The sequence below is a fragment of the Echinops telfairi genome, unplaced genomic scaffold (assembly GCF_000313985.2).
Source record: "Echinops telfairi isolate 266 unplaced genomic scaffold, ASM31398v2 ScPeMD7_5592;HRSCAF=6446, whole genome shotgun sequence".
NCBI lineage: Eukaryota > Metazoa > Chordata > Mammalia > Afrosoricida > Tenrecidae > Echinops > Echinops telfairi.
In genome coordinates, this window is record NW_022109491.1 from 34,948,457 (window position 1) to 34,960,961 (window position 12,505).

Consider the following 12,505-nt stretch of genomic DNA (forward strand, 5'->3'; position numbering starts at 1 on the left):
TAAAGGGAATTCCATTCCCTGATAGAAACAGAGTAAAACCTGGACATCGTTTCCTCAACCTTCATGACAGGATTCATCGTGCAATGTGTAGCGCTTTCGGTTGTTTCCAACTAAAATGATTAGGTGGAACTCCGTAAATATTTTCTTTAGTTTTAAAGGCTGGAGAACATTTCCTAAGTCGGTGCTTACTGTTCTGGAAGGAATGGTGAGGCGGGGGGAGGAGGAGTCAGGAGAGTGGGAAGAAAAGAAAGTGAAGAGTCCATAGAAGTTCAGAATGCCGGCAGCTCTGCGATTGCACCTTCCATCTACCTGCCGTCCCGAGGAAGACTCACACAGCCCTGATCAGAAAAGTCAGCTAAGACTGACTGCACTTCTAGTCACAATGACTTTTGCAAGACTTCTTTTCTTTTAGTGTTAGAATAGACTGGGAATGGAAATCCCTTTGAGGGTGGTATTAAACTTTACCTGGTTATTGGACATGGAGGAACAATCAAATGTCTGTGATATAAACTTACATTTGCCATTGGTTACAATCAAATGTTAAGGTTTATGTAAGCAAATAGCCAGGTTAGTCCATGAGTCAACAAATGTCTTTCTCTGGGCAAAATTTGGGCTGCCACATATTTTTGTGAGAAAAAAAAGTTTTGTTAAAACCGTGGTCCTCATACTTATCTGTTTGCTCATTGTCCAGGGTGGTTTCAGTCTACAAAAGCACACTTGGCTAGTTGCCACAGAAATAATGTGGTTATCAGATCCTGAAATCTTTACACATAGTTCAAAAAGAATGCATTGAAACACAACTAAATACATGATGTTTCCTTTCTACATAAAATTTAGGAGTTCATCCATTCATTTGAAACTATTTATTGAGCATCTAGATTGTCCTTTTACTCTCTCATAGACCTCAGGGATACAGCGATGAAGAAAGCAAGCTCCCACACTTAGGAAGCTTGCATTATAGCCCGGAGAGAGATCGAAAATAAAAATGCTCATATCGCACATGGAGATAACACCTTTAAGATGATATAAATCAATATCGGAAGTAAATAGAAGCCTGTTTTTGGTAGAGGGGTGGGGCTTTGCTGTTGTGACATTTCAGTAGAAACCAAAAACGTTTCTCTTCAAAATTCTGCATCTTCTCAGCCCGGTAAGACTCCAGTCAGATCCCAGAGTTGAGAGTACTTCCACTTGAGAATGTTTCTTTTCTCCTCTCACTTTTAACTTGAGGTCTACCTAGTGGTCCTTTGTTGGCATTTGAGATCTTCCCCCTCATAGACCTCTGTAAGGTCTGGATAGGATGAAGCCCCCCCCCCCCCCCCCCTTTGGTATTTGAGACAGGCTTTCTTAAGTGTTTGTCTTGTCCTTGAAAGCTGGGACATAGTGCTCCCTTACTGGTGGTTGTTGGCTCTTGTTGAGCCAGTCCTGATTGATGGCGAATCCAGGGCAGCAGAAATAAATGCTGCCTTGTTCTACACCATTTCCGTGGTCAGTTGGGGATAAACCAGTTGTCAGTTACAGGATTTTCATTGGCTGATTTTCAGATGTAGATGACCATTTAGTCTGCTAGCCCATTTAGTCTGAAAACTGTTAATGCCTATTCAATGTCCTAGCAACATGGAATCTATCCCCAGCAGACGTGTAGTAGGTGTGCATGAGGAAGACTGGCTAGGAATGGAATACAGGCTTCGTGCACAGAGGGGAAGAATCTACTCATTAATGCCTCCTGGCTCCCTAAATGATACTATAGGTGTTTATTAGTAATCATCAAAGAGGAAAGGTTTAGGATGAGTGGTGAGGAAGACATTCACAAGATAAATAACTCTAGTTAACCTCGGTAGGAAAAAAATCTCCACCCTTGTTCCCTTGCCCTGTCCCAGTATTCACCTTCTTTAACTCAATCATCCTCCTAAGAATCCATTCTTGAAAGAAAGAAGATTCATGATAATAGGAAAAGATGAAGGTGCTCCTTATAGAATTAGTTGAATGACAACTTTTATAAATATGCCTGTTTGGTTGTTGGTGATTAATGGTTAAAATAATTATGAAACTTTTACCTCTAAAATTTTATATAATTATTAAAGCTGTGACATAAAAGCTCACTATATAGGGAGAGCTCACTAGATAGATAGATGATAGATAGATAGATAGATAGACCTTGAAAATATCATGCTATTCTGTGATGTTCATCTTCCCAACACAATCACTGAAGATAAAACGGGCGCATAAAAAAATTTGGTGAAGAAAGCTGATGGTGCCCGGCTATCAAAAGATACAGTGTCTGGGGTCTTAAAGGGTTGAAGATAAATAAGCGGCCATCTCCCTGAGAAGCAACAAAGCCCACATGGAAGAATCACACCAGTTTATGTGATCATGGGATGTTGATGGGATCAGGTATGAGGCACCAAAGACCCAGAACAAAAAATCATATAATTGTGAATGAGGGGGAGTGGAGACCCATAGCCCATCTGTAGACAATTGGACATCCCCTTACAGAAGGGTCACAAGGAAGAGACATGCCAGTTAGGGTGCAGTATAGCACCAAGGAAACATACAACTTTCCTCTAGTTCACTAATTCCCCACCCCCACCCCCCACCATCATGACACCAATTCTACCCTACAAATCCTGCTAGACCAGAGCATGTACACGGGTACAGATAAGACCTCGCAACACAGGGAATCCAGGACCGATAAACCCCTCAGGACCAATAATGAGAGTAGAGATACCAGGAGAGTAAGGAGAAGGTGGGGGAGAGAGGGGGAACCGATCACAATGATCTACATATAACCCTTTCCCAGGGGGACAGAAAACAGAAAAGTGGGTGGAGGGAGACATCGGTCAGTGTAAGCCATGAAAAAGTCATAGTAATTTATAAATTATCAAGGGTTCATGAGGGAGGGAAGGTGAGGGAGAGAGAGAAAAAAATGAGCTGATACCAAGGATTCAAGTAGAAAGAAAATGTTTTGAAAATGAAGATGTCAACAAATGTACAAATGTGCTTGACACAATGGATGGTTGCCTGGATTGCGGTAAGAGTTTATGAGCCCCCAATAAAATGATTTTAAAAAAATAAGAAGAAGCCAGACAAAAAAGGCCCCATAGTGAATGACTGCATTTATATAAAGTGTTCAGAAGTGGCAAGTGTAGAGACTCAAACCATATTCGTTCGTGGTTGTGCATGGGAGGGAGGTATAGCTGAGGGTGTAAGAAGGGAACGTGGCTGGTATGGCGTTTCCTTTTGGGATGCTTAAACCACTCTAGCTGACACTGTGATGGTGTTTGTACAAGTCTGCGAATATACTAAAAATAGTGAAATGTACCGTAAATGCGCAAAGAATACCTCAATCAAAATATTAAAACTTGCGTATATTACATGTGTGTGTGTGCATATATATCTGTTACAAAAAGACATGAGAAACAGATTAACAGGAAACGTATCAGTAGTTTGAGTCAGAGGGCGAATTTATGGGTGAAATGTTTTGCCTTCTTTTATTGTCCAAAAGGACCCCTCGTGCCGCTGTGGGTTAGACATTGGGCCGCTAGCTCCCTGGGCAGAAATTCAACCCCATTCGCTGCTACTGAGGAGAAGGATGAGGCTTTCCGTCCCCATAAAGATTTGGTTTCAGAAACCATACACGAGGTCACGGAGTCAGCATGACTTCATGAGAGGGTGCCTTTTGCTCTTCTCATTGCCCTTATTTTTAATAATGTGATTAGATGCCTTCCAAGAGAAAACAAGTATCCTTAACAAGTGGAAGGACCGTTCTCCAAAATGGAAGGGCCCGCCCCCAAATCCAGCTTGATGCCTTGCAGAGCCAGTGTGCACCTCTGCGGTTCACCCGCAGGTTCACTCCCGCGCGGTCACCGCAGCTTGTGGGTGCAGTTCTGCGGATCAGAAGGGCAACCACAAGACGAGAGGTGGCCTCACAGACAAAGCTGTGCAGTGAGAAGTCTGGCCTATTGAATATGTGCTTCTCTGCTCTCATTTTTAGGAAGTGATCGAAGCAATCGCTGAGTGTGCATTTAAGACTTCACCCTTTCCAATCCTCCTTTCCTTTGAGAATCACGTGGATTCGTAAGTAATACATTCAGCAGAGAGTCTTTTACCAGAATTAGGCATGTTTAATCATTTTTCCTCAGATTTAAGCTTATTTGACACTATTACGAGTATAGTTCAATCGTGTGATATATATAATGTGGCATGTTTTAGTTGTAGATGATGGAATTCGTTCATTTACTTCTCATTAACTTTCAAGTAATCCATTGGAATTGGGAAATCTATTTTCATGTCATAGTATGAGTTTTCAATTACTTGCACTCTCTATCTTAACAGTGCAGTGGAATGCATTTCCTTCCATAAGGCATGTCTCTATTATAGACTTTTAGTGCATTGGGTCACTTTTATAATTCTCCTTCATTAGCGCTTTCTATTGCATGCAAATTTTATAGTCAGTTTTGCAACATGCAGGCAGCCAACGCCTCACACCCTGGGCTGGCGGTGGGAGAGCTCTAAATGCTGCTCTGCTCTTTGGGCTTACCCAGAACTCCCATTGCCACGCGCTCTGTCCTGCCCCTGTCCACTGGTTCCCCTGTTGGCAAATCTTTCTCAATGTGTTCCTGTTTCACCACCGACGGCACTTACTGCAGAGTGACATGAAGAAAAGGTACTTTGGCATAAATGTGCTACGAAGTACTGGATATCAATTTATCATCGAGTTCTTCAACGTAAGGGACCTTAAAGGCAACTATTCTCCCCTGGAACTAAAATTGTAGCCCCTGAGATCCGTGTCAGAAGACTACGTGGGATGGTGAGGGGTGCCTGAGAATAGCACCGCTCCCTTTCATTTCACGGATCGGCCAGATTTCTCAACTAAAAGCCAACCGCCCCTGACCTAATTTGGCTCACAAGTTCCTGCGTCCTCTCCTTCTAATTGACAGAGTCATTCTTGGGTCACTGCTTCTGTTTGTCCAACTCATTTGCCACGTGAGCTTCAATTCACTGATTCGTAAAGAACGAGTGTCGTCACCACCCAGTGTCAGCTGAAATGTGAACATGTGTTCGTGTGAAGAGAGACCTTCAGTTGAAGTCCCCCAGTTTATAAGTCTCTGTGTCTCGTTTGCCTCTGGAAATCCATTTTAGGTCCTGATGCTGTGCCACTCCATAACAGTCATCCAAGGACTGACCCGTCCCTTGACAGACACTTTTTCTAACTCTTTGGAGGGCCCCGGGGGTGCAGGGGCGGGGGTGAGAAGAATTTATTCTGTGCCCTGGCCACTTCTCTTCGGACTTACAGGGGCGCCTCTCTTCTCACTGGATGCAAGATGCAGCCTGCTCCAAAGGAGGTCTGGTGGCAGGGTGGGGTTAAACACACTGGTGCTACTGTGAGATTGAAGGTTCAAACTGACCAGCTGCTCTGTGGAGAAAGACAAGCCTTTCTGTTCTGTTAATCCGTCTTGGGACCATAAGGAGCAGTTCCACTCTGCCCCCTGGGGTCTCTAAGAGACAGCATTGTCTCTACAGCAGCGCATAGGAGGTCTGCCCTGAGGCCTCTCCTTGGGGACCTTCTCTTTTCGTGCCATCCATTTGTCCTGGGGCACTGCTGACACTTGTTGATGGGTTACTTCCTGTCCAAAGAGAAGGCTTCTGACTTACTACATTTCCTAACATTTCTATTTCAGTGAGACCAAATTTAAAAGTGCTCTCTCCTTTGGTTGTGATCTCACCCCAGACCTTGAACTCTCCCAGAAATGCCAGACCGGTGTCAGTCACACCCACCATAAGCACAATAGCTAGTAGTTAGGAACTCAGCAGAGGACAAACTGTTAGCTCACTCAACTGCTAGCCAGATGTTAGAGGTAAGCTGTGATGAACATAACAGCTACTATTTATGGGGAACCTATTACATAATGAAAAGAGCCCGCCCTGGTGGCGTAGAGGTTACGCATCTGGCTGCTAATGGCAAGATCAGCAGTTCAAAGCCACCAGCTGCTCCTCAAGAGAAAGTTGGAAACCCACAGAGGCCGCTCTACACTGTCCCCATCAGAATGCTGGGAGTCAGAACTGACTCGATGGCGGGGAGTATGATGACATGAGTGTGCTCCAGGTCTCTTACACGCGCCTGCATTTGTACCAGGAGCCCTGGTGGCGCACTGGATTAAGTGCGGGGCTGCGAACCACCAAGGCAGCATTCCAAACCCACCAGCAACTCCTTGGGAAAAAGGAAGTCCGTCTGCTCCTGTTAAGAGTCGCAGTCTCAGAAGCCCCAGGGAGCAATTCTGCTCTGTCCTGTAGGGGCACGATGAGTAGGAATTGACTTAAAGGCTGTCGGTTTTAGGCTCACAGAATCCTCACCACAAACTCAGGGGTTCCCAAAAGTACATATTATGATCATCCTTATTTTACAGAGGGTGAAACTAAGTCCCAGAGGCTGAGTAACGTTCTCAAAGCCATCCGGCTAAAACAGGGCAGAGCTGAGAGACAAGGGTCTCAAAATGCATGCTTTTCCCAACATCATCGCCCCACACCTCAGCAAGACCATCTTCAGCCTTCCAAGCGTGACGTGAAGGCCACCAGTGGCGGCCCCCAGGCAGCTGCCTTTCTGTGCCTTGTGACCCCAACCACAGGATGCCTTCTTTGTCGTCTTTAACATCCAAATCTGGGCGTCGAAGCTCAGTTCTACCTTGAACACAAAAGCCAGAAAACTGCCTTTCTGGTTGAAAAGAATACTTCTCTAGCTATTAAAATTTGATTAGTAACCCTTATGCAACCAAAGAAAACAGGAAAACGTGTTTTCCAGGGCTCACACGTTTATCCTAAAGCATTGCAATAATTTAGTGGCAGAGAAACAAACCTACCCAAAGAAAGCCGTTTGCTAGTAATCCCGAGCCTTGCTGCCTTGCCCATTCCAAAACCATGGCAGGCATCATTCATCAGTCCTAGCATCCGTGCCCACTACGCCTGGAGGCAACATCAGCTAGAAACCTTCTCAATGCATCGCCAAAGCCACGTGCCCATCTCCGTGGAGCTGTGTTCCTCTCCTCTGTGCCACCTCTCCAAATGGACAGATTCAAAAGCAACAACACCACATGAAATGCATGTTTGAAGAGTGGGGGCAGAGGACAATCTGTGAGTTTTCTCTCCACCTGTTTGAAAGAAACTATGCAGAGATGCAGGAGCCCTCTTGGTGTTGGGGTTATACATTGGCCGCAATCCGCATGGTCGGCAGTTTGAAACCACCAGCAGCTCTGTGGGAGAAAGACTGGGCTTTCTACTCCGTAAACGCTTACATTCTCAGAAACCCACAGGGGGTCACTGTGACAGCATGGACTCCATGGGAATGCCTTTGTTTTTGGAATCAGAGATGCTGGTGAGAAATCAGCCACTAGCTGTGTCCAACGGGTCCTAAGATGAGAGAGAGCTGAATAGAAACAGTGGTTTGTCAGTGCCCTTCTACACCTTCCACATCGGGAGCTCCTAGAGTGCTTCTAGAATTAAGATTCTCACACCCTCCAACGCTGCTATTGAATCTTGGGAAAGGAGACTTGGAAATCCTTTATAAATAATCAGTTGACTGTGGTGTACTAGGTACTTTGGCAGCTAAATTCAGTGCCATGGGTCGAGTCCAACTCATAGTGAGGCCGCAGCACAGAATAGAATTGCCTCTTCAGGTTTCTGAGACTTTAAACCTTTTCAAACTGCCGATCTTGGGGTTAGACGTTCAATGTGTAATCCACTAGCCACCAGACCTCCTTATTTAGCAGCTGCAAGTCCAGGGTCCATTCAGCAGGACTAGTAGAAACCTTGGCTCAACCACTATACGGTTTTTTAACCATCTTGAATTTCTATTGACTGCTGATACTTCATCTGTAGAACAGGAGGCTGGCTTAGTTCCACTCGCTGGCCCCTTCTCTTGACATAGGGAAGTTTATAATTGCATCCCATGAAATAAGATCCATCTCATTATGGGGAAACTGACTTTTGATGAAGGTGATTCTGACGCATGGTGACTTCCTGTGGCTCAGAGTGGAGCCGTGTGTCATAAGATTCTCATTGCGTGGATTCTTCTGAGTGGACTTTCTTAGGAGGTCCCTCTGGGGTGGACTTGAACCTCCAGTCTTTTTTGCCAGCAGCCAAGCCACGGTCTGAAGCTAAAAATGTATTGAGGATTTCCTCCGGCCCCTCTCAATTATAGCCATGGTAGCAGACATTGATGCTGCTAAATGCTTCTGGAATTTGTTTAGATTTGGTTTGCTGCTTGCAATTTTAATACAATGTTATCGCTGATTTTTATTCCAGCGATACAGACCCTCGGTTACAGTAACTGTATTTCCCTCTGCCTACTTCTGCTCAGTGGGCCCTTGATTTTGACTCACTTCTCTATCAGGTGAGCATGTGGTCTTGTGGAGAGCATGAAGGATTGGATCGGGTCACAAAATGACCCATGTTCAATTTTTCTTGGGCATCTACCTCTTGTTCTTCCCACCACCAGTCATCAGCTGTTTTGGCCCCAGTTTTAAGAAGTTTAAGTCAACCTGGGATCCTTACTCCTCAACATGTGTTCATTGCAGCAGCAGTCTCTACATCCCTGGGGAAGTTGTTGGAAAGGCAGAAAGACTCAAGCCCCATCGCAGGCACAGTATCTGAATCATTACTTAGCCGGAGACTCCAGGTGAACCACAGACTGTCACTCTTGCAGAAAACACTGTCTCAGGACGACCGCCACATTGGCTTAGTTATAATGCAGATTTCAGGGCTCCCCCCATCAAGCAGTGAATCCGAATCTTGGGGACTCCACCCTGTCACTGCATCCCGGACAGATGAGGTGATTCGCTGGGGAGAATCCTGGCTCTAGCAAATACTTCTGAGGGTCTGGGTTGGGGAATGCTGGGCAGAGGGCTCCTCCTGTCCCTTGCTTTGGTAGAAAATCCCCCCTAAGCTCTTCTGCTGTTGAGACATGGGGGGCCAGGGGAATTCCAGAAGCTGAGCACTAGGGTCAATTGAGGACTAGGGTCAAAACTACCCCTCCACTCCCGGTCTCTGATCAAAGGGACTCGCTTCAGACTTGAGAACCCCAAGTTATAGCATCTCAAATTTGGGCATGCATCAGAATGATCTCGATTGAAGTATTGAATTGTATGTCCTGTGAAATACAGGCCAGTAAAGCTGTTATTGTTGTTTGTATAGACTTACCTAGATGGCTGGTGAAGACATGGATTCCTAGGCCCCAGGACCCCAGAGATGCTGATTAGAAATCTGCATCAGAGGTCATATGTTTCAAACAGAGTCCAGGTGATTTGGTATTACTGGTCCATGGGCCATAGCTGGAGCAGCAAGGTACTATGGTACTTCACCTGGCCAATCCGTAGTATTTGTGTCAGGTTTGGACAAGTTCTTTGGTGCTGCTTGCCGCTAATGGACTTGTCCTTGCCTATGGTCAATCAGAGAGCAGACTGACTTGTACAAGTTGTCGCTAGAGCAAGGACATCTGAACTTGAGCATGCCCGGTGCTGTGCCCTGCCCATCGGCCACTCAACCCTGCTCCCCAGGGTCTCATCAACACATTTCCTAGCAGGCTGTCCTTAAGTGACCACTCTAGCGCTTTTCAGGATTGGTCCTCGACTCAAGCATTCCCTCTCTCAGGCACTACTGAGGAGAGCTGCAGAATAGGCTGGGGGCTGCAGAAATCACAGAGGAGAGCCTCATACTTGTGGAAGGATTTGCTCTCAGAAGGTGTGAGGTTGTGAAGAGGAGTTTGCAAACTCTGAGCATCTCCCCTGTGCCTCTCCCCACAGCCGCAAAAGAAGCCAGCTCCTCGGAGAACTCGCAGAGCCATCAAAGTGCATGCTTGGTTTGTAGAGAGAAAGCAGACAGGCTCTAAAGTGTTTTTCCCAGAGGACGACTGCTTAATGATTTGAACTCCCAAAGTTCCGACACCCTGCCACCCATATGCACCCACCAAGAAAAACCAGCCGATTGTCCAGACTGAGCAGTCACAGAAGAGAGACTGAAACGAGGAGCCCGTTTTATTACGGGCTTTGAGTCATCTGTAAAGAACGCTTTTGTCCCTGTATGTATCGTTAGCACAGCCCCAGTCCCTTGTCTGCATGCAGAGATATGATTAGAAATCAAGTTGGACAGTCTGTAGATCAAAATCAACACCCATAAAACCCAACGGAATTGACTAACTCCATAACAATATTGAACATGCTGCCAAATGAGAAAAAGATTCTATATTTTTTTTAAGGTCAAGGAAACCAGGAGAATTGCCAGAATATGGATGTCCACGTGATCAGCTGGGTTTCCACATTGCCGGGTGTGCCAGTTGTCTATTCTGGCTGGCAGATGCCCCCTTTCAAGCCCTGGCATCGTCTGCCCTTTGCTCTGCTCTTTCAATATTTAAAGCACCCTTGCATCATGAGGTCAGGCCGTCTTCTCAGCATGCTTTGTCTCTCCAAGAACAGTGAGGATTCTCCCAGATTGGAGAGAGGCACCGTGGCCCAGAGCCTCGGGAACATGGGTGCTCTGCCTTTTTCCATCAGATCACGTTCCTATCGGCAATATACCTAGGCTCTGACCTCCTTAGCTTCCCATGCTGCACAGAAAACGTGCCAATGCCCTCTCCCGAGAGGCCAATTCCTTTTTACCCTTCCTCCAAGACCCCCCTCAGCTAGTGCACACACTACCAGCCCTTTTCCACATTGTGAAATATTTAATGTTCCACCTCCTCTCCTCCTCTCTCCCTCACCTCTTTCCTTATAAACAATCCTTTACAATGAAAAAAAAAATTGCCATGAGCCCATTCCAACTCCAGCACCAAGTAGGATCTACTTCTTAGGGTTTCTGAGATTATATATCTTTATGGGAGCAAATAACCTCATCTTTGTCCCATCGAGTGGCTGGTGGGTTTGAAGCACCGACCTTGGGGCTAGAAGCCCAATGTCTAACTCACAGCTTCACTCTGGCTCCTCACGGCAACTCAACTCTCTCTGGATGTGGATGGAGGCTTGACTCAGGAACTCCTGTGGAGCCATGCTTCCTTCTCCAGGGCCTTGCCTTGGACATGCAGTCAGGGAATGAAATCATCTAGGCAGTGCCAGGCCAAGGGGCTGCTGTCCCCTCTGCCTGTGTGTGTGGGGGCGTCCATCTCTGGAAAGGACCTTGTGCCCACTGCTTTCACCATCGAGCTGTATTTGTGACTCAGATTCTCCAGAGGCAAGCCCACTATCAGGAGGGTTAGAAGGAAGGAGACCGCAGGGACTGACTGGTAACCAGAGGAAGACTCACAGCTTGTTTTCTGAACTTCTTGTTTTCCCTCAGCCCCAAGCAGCAGGCCAAGATGGCAGAGTACTGCCGACTGATATTTGGGGATGCCCTTCTCATGGAACCACTGGAAAAGTACCCAGTAAGTAGAGTTGACACTGGCCCTGCAAGGGATAAACAGGCACACCGTGTACGGTGGGGTGGGGCAAGAGACTTCCTGAGGTGCCTCAAAAGGTTTGCACCAGAACTCCCACCCTCAAGGTTGATGGTTGCAACTCACCTAGCAGAGCCCAAAGAAACAGACCTCCATCAAGAAAGCCCCAGGGAGGGGCTCTGCTCGTGTGGTACATGGGGTTGCCGTGGCAATGGGTTGGGCTTCGGTAGGTTAGAAATGATGAGCGGACTGTCTTCTTCCCTTTCCTTATTTGTGGTTCTTGAGGATGTGGACGTGGCCGGTAATGAGCTGGTTGACCAGGAGGGAGATTGCTAGCCAAGCATTTCCTTTTCTTCCCAATCTTCTCCCTGGCAAGACGTGACTCCTTCAGGAGGGCAGAATGCCCAGCCATTACAAGCCACTCAGACACAGTCCAGAGTGGACAGAACTCTGACGTTATCACTCCTCCTCCCATCCTGTCCTTTGAGAGAAATGGACAGCAAATGGGGACACTGCAGGCAGGCCGTCTGTACGGGCTGCCAACTTCCCTTTCAGGAAATGCAGGTTCAGCGACTGGGGCCTACAGTTGCCGGCTGTGGCACAGGCCTGTGTTCACAGGAAGCAGCAGGGATGTGTCCCAAAGTAGCTTCTTCCCTCTTCTTGCGCTGTGTCCTGTCTCCACACTTGCTTACGTGAGTTCACACCAGTCCCCAGACTCATTGCAAGCACAGAAGAGGATTAACCTATGGGAATCCAATAGAGTCTCTAAAATGCCCTGACCTGTGGCTGGCACACGTGTGGACAATTTTCTCATTAGCCATGCAAGCTTAAAGCACTGGGCATCAGGCCTGCCTGCAATTGATGGTGGTGTGAAGCCCTGGCCTGGCAGAAAATGTGGAGCTACTTATGACCCCAAAGAACTCTGCAGCTACGCCCCTTAGTGCTTGGATAGAGGTTTCTCCAGTTGTTTTGTTTTATTTTTGTTTCTTGGCTGTTTTCTCTTTTTTAAATCATTTTATTGAGGGCTCGTACAACTCTTATCACAATCCATACACACACCCATTGTATGTCAAGCACATTTGTACATTTGTT

The 12,505-nt window shown here is 46.5% G+C and overlaps 1 protein-coding gene across 1 annotated transcript in view; it reads left to right on the forward strand.

The window, feature by feature from the left end:
- Positions 1-12,505, forward strand: part of PLCB1 (phospholipase C beta 1) — an 842,442-nt gene that overhangs the window by 627,577 nt on the left and 202,360 nt on the right. The window contains exons 12-13 of the mRNA XM_030887038.2: positions 3,992-4,074; positions 11,317-11,407. Coding sequence (XP_030742898.1) covers positions 3,992-4,074; positions 11,317-11,407 — 174 coding nt within the window. The remainder of the gene's footprint in view (positions 1-3,991; positions 4,075-11,316; positions 11,408-12,505) is intronic.